This window comes from Brienomyrus brachyistius, chromosome 12 (assembly GCF_023856365.1).
Source record: "Brienomyrus brachyistius isolate T26 chromosome 12, BBRACH_0.4, whole genome shotgun sequence".
Taxonomy (NCBI): Eukaryota; Metazoa; Chordata; class Actinopteri; order Osteoglossiformes; family Mormyridae; genus Brienomyrus; species Brienomyrus brachyistius.
In genome coordinates this window covers 6549404-6568364 of record NC_064544.1, presented here as the reverse complement: position 1 = coordinate 6568364, position 18961 = coordinate 6549404, and the positions used below count along the sequence as shown (strand labels likewise).

General features: G+C 47.3%; 1 protein-coding gene across 2 annotated transcripts; it reads right to left on the bottom strand.

Moving 5' to 3' along the window:
- Positions 1-2214: 2214 nt before the first annotated feature.
- LOC125704474 (FH2 domain-containing protein 1) lies at positions 2215-18091 on the bottom strand. Of its 2 annotated transcripts, XM_048970050.1 has the most exons (12): positions 17474-18091; positions 17021-17082; positions 14957-15059; positions 13701-13786; positions 13519-13619; positions 12026-12096; positions 11824-11931; positions 10730-10800; positions 10321-10438; positions 9659-9823; positions 7193-9173; positions 2215-6859 (listed from the first exon to the last, which is right to left on the bottom strand). In XM_048970050.1, the coding sequence occupies exons 1-11, from the start codon at positions 17903-17905 to the stop codon at positions 7203-7205; spliced, it is 3288 nt and encodes a 1095-aa protein (XP_048826007.1). In that variant the 5' UTR covers positions 17906-18091; the 3' UTR covers positions 2215-6859; positions 7193-7202. The 2 variants fall into 2 exon arrangements, with proteins under 2 accessions (XP_048826007.1, XP_048826006.1); XM_048970049.1 differs by lacking the exon at positions 2215-6859 and having other exon boundaries at positions 6911-9173.
- Between the last annotated feature and the right edge of the window lie 870 nt (positions 18092-18961).

Genomic DNA, 18961 nt, shown 5'->3' with positions numbered 1-18961 from the left:
GAGGTACTCCTGTCCCAAATGGGACTGGGGGTAAGTGCTCAGTCCCCATGATGCTGGGGGAGGCAACAGTAATTCAGCTGGTGACCACAGAGAGGTGTCATGGAATTCTGCTGAGTTGATAATTAGAATTTAAGCCATTTTATGTCCGCTGTTTGCGATCCACAGCATGACAGTAGTACAAGCGACTTGGCCTGAATTCACTTGTACATCAGGGGCATTAACAGGCAAACCCTCTCCGTGAGATAAGCTCTTCCTGTAAGAAACCACTTCAACTAAGATGAAGTATAATAATGTGCAGAAGCTGTAGTTAGTTGTAGTGTCAGATCAGCTTCTGGAGAGGGGGAGGGCAGGAGAGTTTTCCGTGTCTGAGGTTGTGCTGGGCAGTGCACTAGCAGCGACAGACATCAGCACCCTGTCCATTACAGGCCCCAGATCCAGCCAGCTCATGGTCCCAGCAAACAGCTGTGAACCAGGCCTCTTTTTTCCTGCTTTTCTGGTACATTTGTACAGAATTGGATCACCATCTTTGCTCAAAAAATGTCATCTGCGTATATGAACGGCCCCGGTCGAGCTTTTCCTGCCTGACTGTGTTTTAGCTCACATTCACTTCACATTCTGACACATACTGCCTAGTGCTGTGCAGTCATCAGCCGCTGTGTTATTGGTGATAGTTACAGTGTCCTGATTGAGCCAGTTGATATTCCCACCGGAGCACGGAGCATGGACTCTTTTGGGGTCTGGCTCCTTATGGTCACTTTTAGGTGGAAGTGTCACCCTGTATTGCATTAAAGGAACTGCTCTCATTACTGGTACATAACCTTCTCTATTCCTATAAAACCCCAATAGTACCTTAGGGTGTAATACAACACAGTGCATTCTGCCTGCAGGGCACATTTAAGTCTTGGACGTTCAGGACGCCCAGCATGTTGAAGGTACTATCGACTGACAAGCGTGTCGCAGTGAGCACACAGCATGCTAGAATTTGAGCATGTGACTCTTAAAGCCCGCGGCCAATCATTAGAGAAGCTATACTGTTCTTATTGAGTGAGATCAGAGGTACAATAAGCTGGAGAAAGGCGACTGGTTCCCAACAACTGAAAAGATATCTCTATAAAATGCCCATCTTCCATAACCGCTTGTTGGCGGTGATGCTAGAGTCTACACCAATCAGCACAGGGCCAATGACAGGGGACACCAGCAGTGGACACTGCGCCATCACTGCATAAACTTCTCTAAATTGCTCTCCTCTATCCACGTGTTCATCTCCTGAGCACTAACCCTGTATCAGGCCCATTTAGTAAGTAACTGATACTGTGCTCTGTGGCTCTGAATGACTGTCTGATGCTTTAATCAGCTAGCTGAAATTGTTTGGCACAATTTGTTAATTGCAAAGCCAGCAGCTGTGATGTTGTTTAATGGGGTTAGGGTTAGGAAAAGCTTGTGATAAAATTTAAAAAAAGAAAACATTTTATAATAGCTGCAGTAGGATTCAATACACTATTCAGCACAGCATTCAGTACACCATTCTGCACAGCATTCAGTACACCATTCTGCACAGCATTCAGTACACCATTCTGCACACCATACAGTACACCATTCAGTACACCATTCTGCACAGCATTCAGTACACCATTCTGCACACCATTCAGTACACCATTCTGCACACCATTCAGTACACCACAGTACACCTCATTTTCAGTATTTTCGTTTTCAATTAGAATTATAGTACTGTATATAATTTAATATTAACATTGACATTTAGCTAATGCTGTCTGAGACAATAATGTGAAACTTTCAGGCAAAACATTTGGCATCCAGCCCCATCAAAACTGAAAAAATTGTTGACAATGCCAGATAATCGATTTGTCATTTAGCTATTTATCGCTGCATCTGAAGGGTCCATTCTGCTATTGATCTTCAAAAATCCATAATTGAAGGAACCTTCACTCATCACCCTGAGTATTTGCTAAGTGTGAGTCAGTGAACAGGATGTGCCACCCAGTGCTCTTTCTGGATAACCTTAAGCCAGTATTTGATGTGACCCAACACTCCAGAATTTAATGGTACATGGAGCCCCTCGGTGGTGGGTGCCATCTGAATTCTTACAGTCACAGAACTTTAATGGGAATCCTTTCCCCCCAAATTCCAGTACAAACCTGGCAACCCAAGGTTTGTACCCCAGCCCCAAGCCCCCAGAGAGCTTCCCCCCCTCTGACTGCACTCCAGCTGGCTGCTGCTTTGCTGACGGTTGCTCTGATGAAGACTGGAGCACTGTCACGCAGTTAAGACCTCAACATCAATCAAGCTACAAACGGCGTGGGCTGTTTTCACAAAGGTCAGGCAGTATGTGCTTACTCTGGCTACATCAGACCACATCAGTAAATTCTAACCATGTCTGAACCCATGACATTAACAGTAAATTAGTCCTAATAAAAAGCTTTGACTACAAAAACTACAACAGCTCAAAAAGAACAATTTGATTTTATGCACAGTAACAATAACAATCATAGTAATAATAGTTTCCAAGTTTCCAAATTCAAAATAGTTGGAGTGCATATGCATATAACAGTGTGTCCCATGCAGTGGACAGATGCATATAACATTGCGTGTGCCATGCAGTGTACAGATGCATATAACACAATGTGTCCCATGCAGTGGACAGATGCATATAACACAATGTGTTCCATGCAGTGGACAGATGCATATAACACAGTGTGTCCCATGCAGTGTACAGATGCATATAACACAGTGTGTCCCATGCAGTGTACAGATGCATATAACAGATCGTGTCCATATTCAGAATGGAGGGTCAGACTCATTCCCATTAGGAGCACTTCAGAGCCTTATCACCTTCTCTATCTTTAAACTTAAGTATTCACCAGACATTTCACTTTATTTAACTTTTATCTTTCAGTTCAACTATGGAGAAAAGAGTCAATAGTACACATGGTAATAAAACATATTCCATAAAGTCATTCTCAGCAAACCTTGCCATCCACTTTGACCTATATTCAGACTCCCATAATACTTGCTCTATTTGCAACAATAGAGCATCACTCCTTTGTGAGATTGACTGATAAAAAAGGCACCAGATTCCTACAGGAGTTGGGACGCCAACATTTCCATGATCACTTGTTGTGTCATTTAACACTTAGTTTTTTTTACACAGAGTTCTCTCATTTTTCCCCCTCATTTCCCCCCACTAACTGTGCATGACAGTATGGGGATTTGTGGAGCAGCACTTCAACAGCATCCAGCTTAGTATGAACTTGGATCGCTGAACCTTTAAAGATTAAGGAAACCTTTCAATTTTACAGCAAACTGATTAATTGCTTACTGTAAAGTGCATTCAATATTTTGAAATAGGCTTATAAATTGTAAAATGTGCACAGAAGTAACTCAGATAAGATGCCTTCGGTATTAAACTTCAGTTCTGCCAGAAAAGGCAAAATCGTTTTACAAACTAGTAAATGCAGCATGGCCAACATCAGAATGATACAATCCAAAAGATCAACATAAACGTCCCGTCCATAATCACCAAATTGCACCCATTGTGCTGGTGCAGGCTTTTATTATGACATCATGCTTGTATGTTCTGCGGCACGTTGCTATGGCCACAACGTTGGAAGTACGCATTCGCAGATATTGAATGGCAACGTAATGATACACACGTGTCTGTCCGGTATCTCAATTTTTTTCACAATAACAGTGCAACACGGAAAAATCGCATTAACACTGGAGAGACTCCAATAAAGAGATATAATACAGTAGTCTTCAGTAAGGAATGCATTTTGGATAATTCATTATTCAACGGTCTTGACATACTCTCTACAGAAATAAAATGAGATTCTGATTCAAAACGGATTAATTAATAATTACCAACATTTGAAGTTAAAAACAAGATCCATGTCAGAAATTTAAGACATCAAAGATGCTCCATCCCTACAGCAAGCGACCAGGCAGCATTTTGTACAGTAGTTTTGTGACGTTGCACTGCTCTGTTAATTGCCTTGTTGAAGGCATTCAAGCAAGAATTTCACTGTACTTTGAAGAATTTCATTGTATTACAGACACCAATATATGCTAATAAAAATAAATACAGGGCAACCTTCATGTTATTCATCTTCGTATTTGAAGCATTCCGTAGAAATACCAGCATGAGGTGAAGTCAGACTTCCTAATCAGGTATTTATTACATTTTCTTATCCAAAATGCCAAGAGCAGCAATTAAAAGTGATGGTGTGTTGGTGTGCTTCAAATAAAGCTAAAGTTACCGGGATATTCTTTGTGACTGCATATAGTCGTTAAAAGAAATATTTACCTCTCAGTATTACAAAACCATCAATGAATATCCTCTTTTATTCAGTAGATCAGAAACAACAACAATGATGACAGTAGTAGTTTTGATCAATCCACTCTTTTATGAACATTAACCTGTTGTCCGGTAAAACACATTTTGTTATTCCATATATTGAGGGGAAAATACGTTTGAATGTACATCATGTTTAGCAAAGAAATTATTTTTATCAGCGCACCTGGACAAATAACCAGCCAGCACGTATTAAAAAACTACAAATGAATTTAAAATAAAGCGATATAAAGCAAGTAGCCTGTAACACACAAGATTTAACATGACAGTGAAGTGGCAGGGAGACATCAGGTAATTTAATTGACAGAGGTTCAGAATGTTGAAAGTTTAACAACGATTTGGTGTAAAACGTTCATAGGCGATGCACTGTCTTACTGGAGCCGGTTCAGATTCCTAGCTGTTTCCTAAAAGGCCGTCCAAACTCTGTAAATGTGCTTATGAGCGAAGTAGGAAATGATTCAGCAAAAGAAACGTGCCACTGGGATGCAGTGCATTGAAAAATGAGCAGACAATGAAGTGGCTCCTTATTCCAGGTCAGTGCGAGCCGAGTGCTTAGTCTGCAGGAACAAGCGTCGCAGTATTTTAAAAGATGACAACTTCTGCCGCCGCACTGAGGCCAAAGCAGCGCCCGAACTCACGGGCTCATGAGAAGCCAGGGCAATCATCTTAAGCACCATACAGAAGCGATGGAGACATGAAAATGCAGTTTTGCCCACTACATTCCACTCATGGCAATAAAAGACGAAGGTCCACCCGGCACATTTATTTGTTTATGTATTAAACCCAGTCTGGTGCGATTCCTTGTGGTCAGCATATAAATAAGGGACGAGGCATACAGTACTTGGTCCCTATTGATCTTTTTGAAATGATACAGTGAATAGAAACGCAATTAAAGTACCACGTTTCCATAAATTTAAACTTAAAATTTAGGTTTAAATACTAAAAAAATAACATTCTGTGGTGACATACTGGCAGTGACGACTCGCGTTTTAAGTGACATTATTTTAATGCTCCGGTTCCCTCTAGTGGTCACACTGCCACATCGCTACAACGTCTACTGCAGATATGGGAACAAAATAACGTTCGGCTGAGAAGCTCCAGCGTGTTAGCATAACACCACAGTAGCGTAAGGACTTTTATTATTAGCAGGCTCGTCCTAGCCGGTAAAACGCCGTTTTTCCTTATTTAACGTCTGTTTGAACCTGGAATAGCTCAATGACTCGCTCTCATTTTGCTCCTCGGTTGCGAATATTATTCTTAGAACACAAATAGACGAAAGATTAATCTAACATTGAAAACCAAAGTGTGAGAAAGGCGACCTTTAACTGAGTCAGTTACTGTGATTAGAGGGCCAGGGATTCATGCGGCCTCATTGTGTGTAGGAACCTCCTGGAAGGTGCCGGAATACTTGCGCGGCTTCCGACGGTTGTCATGGAGCTGAAGCTGGCGCGAATGCGAGCCGCTTAAAAGTCCACAAGCGTCATCGGGCGCCAAGGTGAGGGCGGTGTGTTAATGACGTCACCGGGGCACAGAGGGGAGATTTACCGCGATAAACACTGGCGTTCTGGCCTTTTGTCCCGGTTATTAGAGCGCCACCTTGTGGCTGCAGCTGGAAGGTAGTACGTTTTACACGTTTTCCTGATATTACCATCTCACTGCTCACTCAGAGGCCCCTGACACGCATCACCATTTGTTTTCATGCAGATAGGTGTCAATAGGCGTCATGCAGTGAACGTCCTGTAGTGAGCGTCCTGTGGTGAGCATCTTGTAGTGAGGATGGATTTCAAACAGGAGAGAGCAAAAAGAAAATCTTAAGGAGAAAGAATGTAATGTTATGGGAGAGTGAAACCCAACAAAACACCAACTTAAAGGTCTGTGATTGATGACTTTTTTTGTGTGTATTCACTCGTGTTTGCTTGTCCTCATATTGCTACAGAATTAGCTGCTGAGTGCAGGGTAAGTGTAATAAGGACACTGGAGTATCCAAGAGGACAACCAATCATGGTTCATTGCACTGCAGAGAAACATGCTGTGGTACTTGGCGGGGGTCTGTGACAGTCACCTTCAAAGCACGTCTTCAAAAGCACTCTTCTGACAGGTACGACCCCTCCCATGGACAGTTAACAGAAACATGACCAAAGGAGTGGGGAACGTGTAAAACACTGCAAACACAGCGACACAAGTGAATGCGTCATGTGTGGGTCAGTGACTGGTGTCAGACTGTAGTATTGAAAGCCTGCAATAGGGGGCGCTCCCTCCCCGACTGTCTGTTGTCACACAGGCATCTCTCTTGATTTCTGTCTCTCTCTCTCTCTGTCTCTCACACACGCGCGCGCTGGTAGATGTCAGGCTCCGTGGGAGACCTATCGCCCGTCTCCAGTGACCCCAGATACTGCCAGTGTCTTCCAAGTGGCTCCAGTGCGTTCACACTTTTCACATCCCACCTGGAATGATGTGACCGAAGTGAGGCCCTTCAGTTAGCTTTGCCCTCTGAGGAAGGAGATAAGGATGCAAGTAAAGGAAATGAGAACGTCAGACACGTCACGCCATCAAACTTATATTCTCTACCGATACACAGGATTTCATTTAAGTACAGGAATAAATCATGATGACCTATCATCAAAAAATATAGCTAATACAAAAATTTGACACCACATCATACAGAAGATATTGCAGAAATGTATTCGTTACGTGCATAAGTATTCGATCCACTTCATTATTGCTATTTCCATAAAGCTAGTGTTCTTTGAAACTATACACTTGTGAAGCAGAAAGTCACACTGGGAGAATGAGAGATCCTCGGCCGGCTGAGGTCCGGCTTACTGGCCAGCCGCTATTTCCACGCGGGGCGCTGCGGCCTGCCGGAGCTCGAGTCTTTGGAGCGGAAGGACTTATCGGAGAAGCTGCCGCTGCTCTTGCGCTGCCGTTCCCTGGAGAGAGGGGGCATCTCGCCTGGCTGAGCTCGTGCCTTGGGGACCCTCAGACTATGCACCCGGCGCAGGGGCCCCTGGCCTTTCTCGTCATGGCTGCTCGGTGTTGCTGCCCTGGCTGCCTGCCTCTGTGCAGCAACAGGGCTGCTCATCCTCCGTGAGGAGGAGGCCACCGTGTTGCGGGCAAAGCCGGGCAGGGAGGCCTTGGGTGTGGCTGCCTCAGTGGGGCCAGACCCAGGGGCTGCTTGGGCCTGGGCCTGGGCCTGGGCCTGGGCCAGGGCACGCATGGTGGACCGGCACATCTTCTCCTCTGGGGGAGGCCTGGGTACCACCCGGGTGACTTTGGGCTTTGGCTTGTGGATCGAGGGTGGGCGTGAGGTGACGTCTCGGGCCCTATGGGAGATGCCAACCCCTGCTGTGGCTCCCTGAGGCCTGGGCTCCTCCAGGGGCAGGCTGGCGCGCCGTGCGGCCTGGGGCGCCTTCTCACTCCTGCCTGGGGTGCTCTGGTCCCGCTGGGGCCGCCGGGCCTCGATGCTGACCCGGTTCTCGGATTTACTGGCAGTACTGGGCGTTCGGTTTAGTTTGGATGTGGTGACCACCTTGCGCATGTTCTGGTTCTCGGAGGGGTGCAGCGTCCTCACTCTGGAGTGGGATGGGGAATTTTTGCATGCGAGCTTAGTTCTTGAGTTTGCATTTGTTGCATTAGCTTGCAGTGCTGCATTTTTCTGCGTATGTTTGCCCTTTACTGTGTTATTATTTTCCAGACTCTGAAGACCAGTTGTAGTTGCATTAGTGGATGCAGATGGCGAGGGCTTGTCTGTGGATGCAGGTTCTGAGGCTGCTGATTCATGTGGAGATGACTTGTCAGTGCACCGAGGGTCGTTATGGGAAGTTACCGAATGCTGCAGTTCATTTGGCAACTTAGCACCCGTGGTAAATCCGTCATGCGAGTCTGAGATGCTGTCCACTTCCTGGTTGTCCAAGGTCACAGAACAATCCGTTTCTGGCCCACATAAATGGAGAACAGTATTTCTCCTGGATGGGGCTGCGCTGTCTGTAGGTAGAGGCACATCGCAGGTTGTAGAGGAAATAGTGCTGTTGTCCTCGTCTTCTTTCCTGGAAGACGCGGTTATCTGTGATGAGTCTCTTTTACTGTCCCAAACGTTTCCGTGAGCCTCTCCTTCAGAGCTCTTGGTCAGTGAAGACGTATCCGAAGGGGGAGCGTCCAGGCTTCCCACAGCCGTCTCCGGAGTCACGCCGATAACTTGGCCGCTCACATGCAAGTTATGATTGTTGTTGTGAGAAATGAAATCGAACCCCTGCAGTTTCGGCGCCATCACATGCCGTTCCACGCTGACATTGATCGGCCCGTAACTTGTGGCTCTTTCATCAAGGTCCTCAGGGCGTGTCAGGTTGGTGTTCTGCATAGAACCTGAGCTGAATCTCCGTCCATATGGAGCATCACTGTTGTCCAGCCGGCCGTAAGGGGTGCCGGGGGGTGTGAGCCAGACGGGGCTCTTCCTGTGGGGGTCGCGCCCGGAGCGGGGCAGGCTGTCAAAGCGGATGGGCTCCCCAGTACTACCACGCTCCAGGTACTCCTGCAGCTGGCGGTCGGCAGCAGTGCCGGTCGGGGACTGGCGGGAGCGCTTGAAGCTGGCCGAGCGTCGCATGCCCTGCGGGCTGTCAGGCCGTAGCCGCAGCAGTTCCAGCAGACTGTCCTGGCTCAGTGTCTTCACGTCGTTCTCGCTGCTGCTGCGGCCGAAGGCACTGCCGCCACTGTCCCGGTCAGCACTGGCCCATGAGTGCCGCTTCTCCTCCAGCTCCAGCAACCGCCGCTGCCTGGCCATCTCCTTCTGCTCCTGCTCCTGGTTATCCTGCAAGGGGAGCAGAGCGGGGGTTTGTGCAGCTCGCACTCTGACTCAGAACGGCACTCGTTACGGCTCAGGCTTAAAGCAGGACATGTTACGGCTCTGATTCACAACAGGACTCTTTACAGCTCAAATTCAGACTCACAGTAGGACTCTTTACAGATCAGACTTATAACAGGACTCTTTACAGCTCAAACTCAAGACTCACAGCAGGACTCTTTACAGCTCAGACTCAAAGTAGGACTCTTTACAGCTCAGACTCACAACAGGACTCTTTACGGCTTCAAACAAGAGCTTAATATCTGATCCATCCATTCATCCATTTTCCAAACCGCTTATCCTACTGGGTCGCGGGGCTTAATATCTGATGCATAACATATATCAGAAATCATACTACAATGTAAAGTCATTTTTAACAAAGCCTTTTAAGAAAATGTCACACTTGCAAGCAGAAATCTATCTTTAATGCCATGAAATAACATTATTTTTACCTTGACAGCTTTTTGGAATTTTTGACAGAAATCCTGGAATATCCTGAAACATTCGTCCAGTTTAAACGTGTCCTTGTCTTCACAGAAGAAATCGATTAACACGTTTCCCTCCCTGCGGAGGTCCAGCCAGCTCCTGGACAGCTCTTCCAAGGCTTTCTTTGATTGCTGAGGGCAGGGGCATTTAAAATGCTGTCAGTTTTGGGGGAGTTTTTAGCAGTTCAGAGTAACATCACATGCAGCTGTCGCACACACGAATAACACGGCTGCACCTAAGGATGTTTTTGGCAAAGGAGAGGAAACGTGTGATTTCACAGCTCCTGCTCAGCCACATGGCACCATTAGAAATGTGCAGAGACACTGATTTAGCAAACAGTACTATCCAAAAGAGATGCACATTTGAGAAAGCAGGGTCAGACAGTCCCAAGGGCAGCTGGCGTTAAGGGCCGTGCTCAGGTGCCCACTGGTGACATCCCTCAGCCAACCACAGGATTCAAACCAGTGACCAAAGGCGTATGGCAGCTGGTGCTCTCAGCCAGTCGTCCCAGTGCTCACCAGGCCCAACTGTTTAGCTTCTGAGGTGCAGTGCGAGCATCCAGAGCGTTATGGTTCTAAGCAGACAGTAACATGCGACGGAAGCACAAGCCAGAACCCGGCTGCCTCACCTGCAGGAACCTCTCTACCTGCTGAAGCAGCTCCGTGTTCCTCTGCACCTTCTCCTCGGCCGATACGGTCCTGCTCTGCAGCGAGTGAAGTTCTGCCTCAATGTTGTCTACAGATATTCTGGCAAGAGACAGGAGGTGGTGCTGTGTTTAGAAAGCTGAACAAATGTCCATTCAAACTCCAGCTGCTGCAAATATACAACAAAATACAAAGGGGGAAGTTACATGGTGAAGACGCCCGTTTGTGACGTGTGTCATAATCTTTCTGAAATGCTGTTCAGGGGCGTTTCTTTACTCAGCTGCGTCCAGAAGGACCTACAACAGCATCCACACAGCAGGGACATCTCTATGATGACCGTAAGCTTCACAGAGACGTGCCTGGTGCAGTGCCGTCTCAAGGAGCAGGACGTACCGGACAGCACTGTGGACCTGCGGCAGCTTCTCGGGGAACCTCAGCAAGTTCTTGTCCTTCTTCTGCGCTTCCTGTATGGGGAGTACAAGCTGTGGTAAGACGTCATGTGATCAGGACACGCCTTAAAAAACACACCATCTCCCCCTTCGGAACGGACAGTCCATCTTAGTGTTGGGCTGAGGTTTCTGACTTGTCATGAGGTTTTTCCAGTGGCATACAGGACCAACCCGTACCCGACCCGCACCATGAAGAGACACTAGTTACAGTTCAGTTCCAGCTTGCTGCGGTTTTCCACTGCAGAAGGTTTGGGTCGGTAAACGCGTTGTCAGGTTTGGAGAGGGACAGTGACGTAAAACCGAAGAGATGCTTATTTACTGTTCACAGGAGGTACTATGTTCAATTATTTATTATTATTATTTTTAAGTGTTAGTGTTATTACTAGGTACTCTTCACATGGAGTACATCATGATTTGCTATGTGCTTATTTCCTAATTTTCTAGCACATCTGTGAGAATAGTCATGTTCCATTCTGTTCAGCTGTTCTATAGTATATTTATAAGTTAGGAGATTGAAAATTTTCAAGTTTAGAGTTTTCGGGAATGCATCGCCATACTACTAAGAATGAATAATATAGAATATACACTCTTTCCTTCAGATAATCCATGTGGAAAACACTGGGATCTCCATGCATTTTGACCAATCAGATGCTGGTGACACAACCAGCTCGGACTGATCACGCTTTCAGTCCTACTTTTAAGCAGGGCCAACTCAGCACTGGTATGGCTTGGGTACAACTTGGATAACTATACAATGGAAAAGCGCCAATTCAGGATACAGGTCGGGTACGGCTTGGTTCTTGGTGGCAGTGGAAAAGCGCCAATTCAGGATACAGGTCGGGTACGGCTTGGTTCTTGGTGGCAGTGGAAAAGCGCCGGTTCAGGGTACAGGTCGGGTACGGCTTGGTTCTTGGTGGCAGTGGAAAAGCGCCAGTTCAGGATACAGGTCGGGTACGGCTTGGTTCTTGGTGGCAGTGGAAAAGCGCCAGTTCAGGGTACAGGTCGGGTACGGCTTGGTTCTTGGTTCTACAGACTCACCAGAGCTACGAAATGCAGCAGATTCATGCCTGGCTTGTTAGCCTTGGTGTCCGCCATGGAGAGCAAAGATGAGAGCTTGAAGCCCACTGCGTTTCCGGCATACCCGCCCTGCAGGGGGGAGCGCATGAGCCCTGGACTGTTCTTGCATGCAAAGACATCCCGCCCCCCCAATCAGTGATCCTGGTGGGCAGTGGGCACTTACTGCGTTCATGATGTTCCCGGCCTGCAGCACCAAGTGCAAGATGGCATGAAGCTCCTCACAAGTCATCAACTCTGCAAATTCAGAGGTTCATTTAGAAGAGAAGTGACCTTATAGAGTAACGTGGTACACATGGCACATGCATCTGCAGCTCAAGTCAAGTCAAGTCAAGCAGGTTTTATTGTCATTTCAACCATACACACAGTATATAGAGAAATGAGATAACGTTCCTCCAGGACCATGGAGCAGCACAGAGCAGGACAAAGACAGAGCAACATCACAAGTGCAGACAGGACACAAGCATAACAGTGCAGATTGACAAGACAAGACAACATACAGTGCAAATTAACGGTGGTATCAATCTGAATACAGTATTTAAGTTACTGTATGGTAGCAGCGAAGGTTATTTGTGCAAAAATGCTGTGGTATAGAAGAGTAAGGAGTTGAGAGGCAATAAATAACAATAAATAGTATATACAGATGTACAGATGTGTGTGTGTTGGGGGATTGTGTTCAGTTCCGGTTGAGGAGTCTAATGGCCTGAGGGAAGAAGCTGGTCCCCATTCTGGCAGTGGAGGCCCGTATGTTACGGAACCTTTTGCCAGATGGGAGGAGGGAGAAGAGTGTGTGTGAGGGGTGTGTGGGGTCATCCACAATGCGGGTGGCTTTGCGATGCTGTGTGTGGTGTACATGTCTGTAACAGAGGGGAGGGAGACCCCAATGATCTTCTCGGCTGTTGGGGAGAGAGACCCCAATGATCTTCTCGGCCGTCCTCACAATCCTCTGTAGGGTCTTGCGGTCCGAGACACTGCAATTCCCGTACCAGGCTGCGATGCAGCCACAGAGAATGCTCTCTATGTTCCCTCTATAAAACATGGTGAGGATTGGGGGTGGAAGGTGTGCTGTCCTCAGTCTCCGCAGGAAGTAGAGACGCTGCTGGGCCTTGAGGTGTTGAGGGTCCACGTGAGGTTCTCCGTGATTTGGACACCAAGGAACTTGGTGCTCTGGACGATCTCCACCGAGGACTTCAGGCTAGACAAGACCATCCTATGGTCTGTATGGGTTCCAATACCCCATTGCAGTGATGAGGACACTGCGGCCAACAAGTTAGCTCATCCTGTGCTCTATGTGGGTCCCAGTGCAGTGATGGGGACACTATGTTGTAAAACCATAGTACTGACTCCTTAAAGTCGAAAAAGATCCCTGGGAATCTTTTGAATGAGTAAGGGTGATGCTCTGGCTAAAACTGGGCACTGTAGCCCTATAAAACGTAGCATCCTAATCATCCTCTATATTTAATTGATGGGACCCTGACAGAACGACATCAATGGGTAGCTTGAAACATCAAGAGTTACACTAACTTTCACATGGTGGAAGGACCTCCCTTGGCTTGCAAATCACTGTACTTGTGGACTTTGGGCAGGGATAATGTAATGCACTTTGAGACAATGTAATGTGAAAATGTGTTACACAAGTAAAATTGAAATGCATTGAACCTTTAGTAGCCAGGCGAATGACATCGATCTCGTGGTTCATTGCTGAGCAGAGTTGAGGGAACTCCTCCTTGAGAACCATGGCCTCTATGCGGACGTCAAAGCTGAAACGGAAAAAGGTGTGATGCCTCCGATTCATCCTCAGGTCGAGAAGGTCGTGGGATGGGAACATTTGCAGGTTTTACCTTGGCACCTGAATTAACTGGTACATGAAGGAGTCCGCTAATGACAGTTTACTGGTGTCACCCTTGAACGCTTTGAGTTTCTTTACCTGTGGGGAAGAGGAGCCAAATTACAACCACATCACATCGCAAGTACAGAGCCACAGGCCCCATTAATACTGCTGCAGTTAAGCTCCACAGGCAACAGCTAGATTAGCCATGACATGAATACAGGGCCATGTCTCTCATGATTATAGTTTACAGCTTTCATCTAGGGAGTACTATGTGATCACTGTGACTACAGGTCACACGCTTTACATTCAGTGGTGTTGCTGCAGTCACCTTGACTACAGGTATCACAGTTTACATCCAGTGGTGTCTCTGCGATCAAGTTGCCTACAGGTGACATGGTTTACATCCAGTGCTGTCTCTGCAATCACCATGACTACAGGTCACAGATTAATTAAACCATTGGTCTTTCTATGACTGACCACAGCCTGTGACACGGGGAGGAAGCTGAGAGCATATGAGAATGAATGCAAGTTTACTTTCTAACGTGGGACTTTCTCCATCCCTGCACGAGGCTGCTGAGCTGCATCACATGACAGCGGCAGCACTGCGTTTGGCTCAATATTATGCTGAATATTTATACAATGCAGAGGATGGAGGGATTATGAGGAGAACTGTTATAATCGTGCAGACAAAAGCATTCTCATGGGAAATCATTTTTCTTTGAGTAAACAATGTCAGATGATGTAAACCTGAGATCATCTGCTGTTGTGAGGAGAGACACTGACCTTGTAGGTTCTGAGAGAGACACTGACCTTGTCGACTCTGAGACAGACCCTGAGCTCAGTGGTTCTGAGAGAGACACTGACCTAGTCGACTCTGAGACAGACCCTGACCTCGTAGGTTCTGAGAGAGACACTGACCTTGTAGGTTCTGAGAGAGACCCTGACCTCGTCGACTTTGAGACAGACATGACCTCGTAGGTTCTGAGAGAGACACTGACCTCATCGACTCTGAGAGAGACACCGACCCCATAAGTTCTGAGAGAGATACCAACCCCATAAGTTCTGAGAGAGACACCGCCCCCATAGGTTCTGAGAGAGACATCGACTCCATAGGGCCTGAGAGAGACACCAACCTTGCCGGTTCTGAGAGAGACACCGACTCCATCGGCTCTGAGAGAGACACCGACTCCATCGGCTCAGAGAGAGACACCGACTCCATTGGCTCAGAGAGAGACACTGACCCTGTCGACTCAGAGAGACACTGACCTCGTCGGATTCCGGCAGTAGTTTTAGCAGCTCCTTCAGAGCCTCCTGGCCATAGAGCTTGCTGTTTCCATGGCGGATATCATCGATAATAGCCTGGTTTGACCTGGAAAGCAGCGAATAAATGGGTCTCAGAGCCGCTCCAGGTCCAAACACAAACACATGTTTCCTCACATGCTCAGGCATCCACTCATTTAGGGAAAAGCATGCGAGAGCACAGAAGTGAAGCACCCGTGCATTCTCCAATGCAGCAAGAGTAAGAGTTCACATACATGCACACTGGTGGCGCTGCTGCTGTAGGGGGGTAGAGGTCAGGCTCCCACCTGACCTGGAACACTTGCGTCTGGAACATGTTGGGTACACTGCGCTGCTGAGATCGCCCCTTTGTTTCCCGTGATACCTAGCAGGTTGTGTGATTACTTTGTAGAGTTATGCTTAGATCACTGGCAAAACAGTCCACTAGAGAACTACTGGCGCTCTGTAAAAGCTGATGCATCAAGCAATAATTTAGAGGTTAATCTAAACACTAGACGGTTCTTAAAGGGGCTTTTTTCAAATGGTTTGGGATTAGCTTCAGACACCTGGAAACTCCAGCATCACAATCAGGACGAAAAAGGAGACAATCCGTGTCTTTTGACAAGCTGATTGGGAGGTTGTTCCAAATCCTCAGGATTACGAGAAAGATTGGGAGCAGTGATGTGGGTCACGGGACTGGTTCTGCTTGGTGCCAACATATCCAGATGACAACAGGGGCCAGTACTACTTCCTGTGCAGGGCTTTGCACCTTCTAGGTAAGGTGAATACAGGATTATTAATGATACAACCAGTCAGCATGGAGTGTGCAACTGCTTATAAAATACTGTCCATTTAGGACCAGCAGATGTTTAGAAGGAACCACATCACCCTCCAAGAAAGAGGACAGTAGACGTCCAACTAGATCACACAGAGGTGGCAAGCAATGAAATATGAACCAGAACCAGACAGCATATAATACCAAACATAATTACATCATATGATTGGCCCTCCTGTTTGGATTTATATGCCATACAGTTCCAGTTTGCAGCTGGACTTTGTTCTTCTGCCTGCTTGAATTAAAGACCAAAGATCTGGCAAAGTACTGATTAGCATCGCAAAATTCTACACCTTGTCTAGGTGGAGTAGGTTGGAGGGGACACAAACACACACAGACAAACACACACAGACAAACGCAGACAAACACACACAGACACACACAGACAAACACACACAAACACACACAGACAAACACACACAGACAAACACAGACAAACACACACAGACAAACACAGACAAACACACACAGACAAACACACACAAACACACACAGACAAACACACACAAACACACACAGACAAACACTTGCTTTTAGACGAAGACAAACACAGACAAATGTGTCCCCAGGCACAGAACGGAAGAGACAGTAAATACATTTTCATCCGGTTCTTTATGTTTCACTATGAAGATGCAGGAAGGATGAAAATCACGGATCCAGAGAACCAAGCGTCACACACCTGATCGTCTGTAAGCTGCTCTGCTTGGAGCAGACTGTGTATGGCAGCAGTAAGGCCTGCCATGCAATGACTGCATGCTGACTGAGATATGAGCAGGGAAGCAGTGAGACCTGCCATGAAATGACTGCTTGCTCATTTACATATTAGCAAGGAAGCAATGAGGCATGCCATGCAATGACTGCATGCTTACTTTGAAATGAGCAGGGAAGCAGTGAGACCTGCCATGTAATGACTGCATGCTCACTGAGATATGAGCAGGGAATCAGTGAGGCCTACTATGCAAAGACTGCTTGGTCATTTAGATATTAGCAGGGAAGCAGTGAGACCTGCCATGCAATGACTGCATGTTCACTGAGATATGAGCAGGGAAGCAATGAGGCCTGTCATGCAAAGACTGCTTGGTCATTTAGATATTAGCAGGGATTCAGTGAGGCCTACCATGCAATGACTACATGTGCACGGAGAGACTGTATGAGCAGGGATGTCCAGGCTCCTATACTTATTAGTCATGTTACAAATTCCAAAAAGATGAACTTACCTTTTAAATTGCTTGAGGAAAATGCCCACATTCATGCTTCTCTTGGAGTCAAGAATATGAATCTTAAAAACAGAATAAAGTAGATAAGTCCCACAGCATAACAGCTGGGAGGACGTTCTCCTTTTGCCAGACGGCCTGTCTGCAGCAGCCATGACCCTCTGTGGGATGTTCCCTGCAAGATGACAGCCTGAGAGACTGGTGAGTAATCTTACTGTCAGTCACTGCCATCAAATCAGAGCTAAATTTACACCGCATAATGGTTACACACCCAGTAAACACTTTCACCAGTCCCACAGACAACGGTGAGCGAGCTGCCCTGATCACTCATTTGAGAGCTCGCTCAGGAATTAGGAATCAACAGGATTCAAACGTTGAGGAGGAAGGTTATGGTGTGTTGGAAGGTTAACATCTTGCTTCACAATCTCCACCTTGAGTTATGGTGTTGTGACTTACCTCCTCCTTAGTCTCTCTGAAGGACCTTCTGGACCAGCCTGCTTGGTTGACTCCGTCGCGGCCGTCCTCACGTTGGCCAAACAGCTCCTCGATGGTGCGCATGTCGATCTGGTAGTGCTGCTGCTGCCTCATGGACAGTGTCCAGATGTTGGCCCTGCCCCGAACCTTCTCCTCTGGGATGGGCTTCCAGAAGAAGCTCCGGACCCGCCTTTTCACTCGTGAGCCATGAGTGGAGTTGCCTGCACCTGCCAGAGGGGGGGGCGGAGGCGGTGGGATCTTCGGGGGAGGTGGTGGAGGTGGTGGAGGGGGCGAGCTGCTGGGAGGGCCCTCTGTGCCAGCTGAGCTGCCGGTGGAAGGAGTGGGCATGAGGCTGGCACCGTCGTCGTCACTCTCCCTGTCACTGACCAGGGGCAAGCTATTCATAACATGCATCTCAGAGCAGCGGAGACGCCAAGCTTGCCAAGGACAGGAAGTGCGGAACACAGAGAAGCACACAGGTGTTGGAACGTTCCATTAAAACGTGACCGCGGTGTCCTGCAAGTCGGCATCGCCTCTTCTTAGGCTCCATGCCACCCTGGGCAGAAAGACTCCACTGCACGTTCGTCCCTGGGGTCAAAATCCGGGCGATGCACAGGGCAGCTGAGAATGAAGAAAGGCACCATGTCACTGGCAGCTCGGAGATGATGACAATCTGTTAAATGGAGCATCAGAGGAGGCAGGTACCATGTAAAGTCGACGGGCGAAACAATGACAATCCATACCAACAGCACATAATGCACAGTCCGTCACTGCACTGACAACAAAAGAAAAAATCAACACCTAAAAGCTTCTGATTCCTTAAACCTCTAAAGACACCTTGAAAAGCTGCTCTGCTTCTGGGAAACCAAAACAACAGCAGTTAATCTTATTCATGCTCCCCTTAATACCATCATTCCATCTTGCATTCCTTGAAGGATTGTACCAAATTAAGCAGTCTTCCACTAAACAGGCTGAAAGAGCAGGCTTCCCAGGGGAAAATGGATACGAAAATGAAATGAACAATTTCACACTTTGACTGACCTACTACAGAAAAAAAGACAAAACCGGTCCACATCATAACAGAATGCAGGCTGTAATTTTATGGGTGAACTGTGACCACCTGCCCCCTCCAAGGCGACCAGTATGGTCTCAACACGGCCCATTTTGCCTTCTCCGTACAGGCCGAAAATCCTGCCCGAGGCCTGCAGAAGCTAGGCTGTCTCTTCCATGAGCGCTGAGCTGCTTTTTGCACACAAGAATCGTTAACCTGTACCTCACGGATCCGGACGGTAATCTATAACCTGTACCCCACGGATCCAGACGCTAATCTATAACCTGTACCCCACGGATCCAGACGCTAATCTATAACCTGTACCCCACGGATCCGGACGCTAATCTATAACCTGTACCCCACGGATCCGGACGCTAATCTATAACCTGTACCCCACGGATCCAGACGCTAATCTATAA

Bases quoted from the DNA above. Each gene is read 5' to 3' on its own strand.
- LOC125704474 (XM_048970050.1), bottom strand. From the start codon at position 17,905: ATGCATGTTATGAATAGCTTGCCCCTGGTCAGTGACAGGGAGAGTGAC. The intron at 15,060-17,020 runs GTAAGTTCATCT...GCTGCTTTCCAG, and splicing joins TTCCTCAAGCAATTTAAAAG to GTCAAACCAGGCTATTATCG. The intron at 10,439-10,729 runs GTACGTCCTGCT...GTCTCTTGCCAG, and splicing joins CAGGTCCACAGTGCTGTCCG to AATATCTGTAGACAACATTG.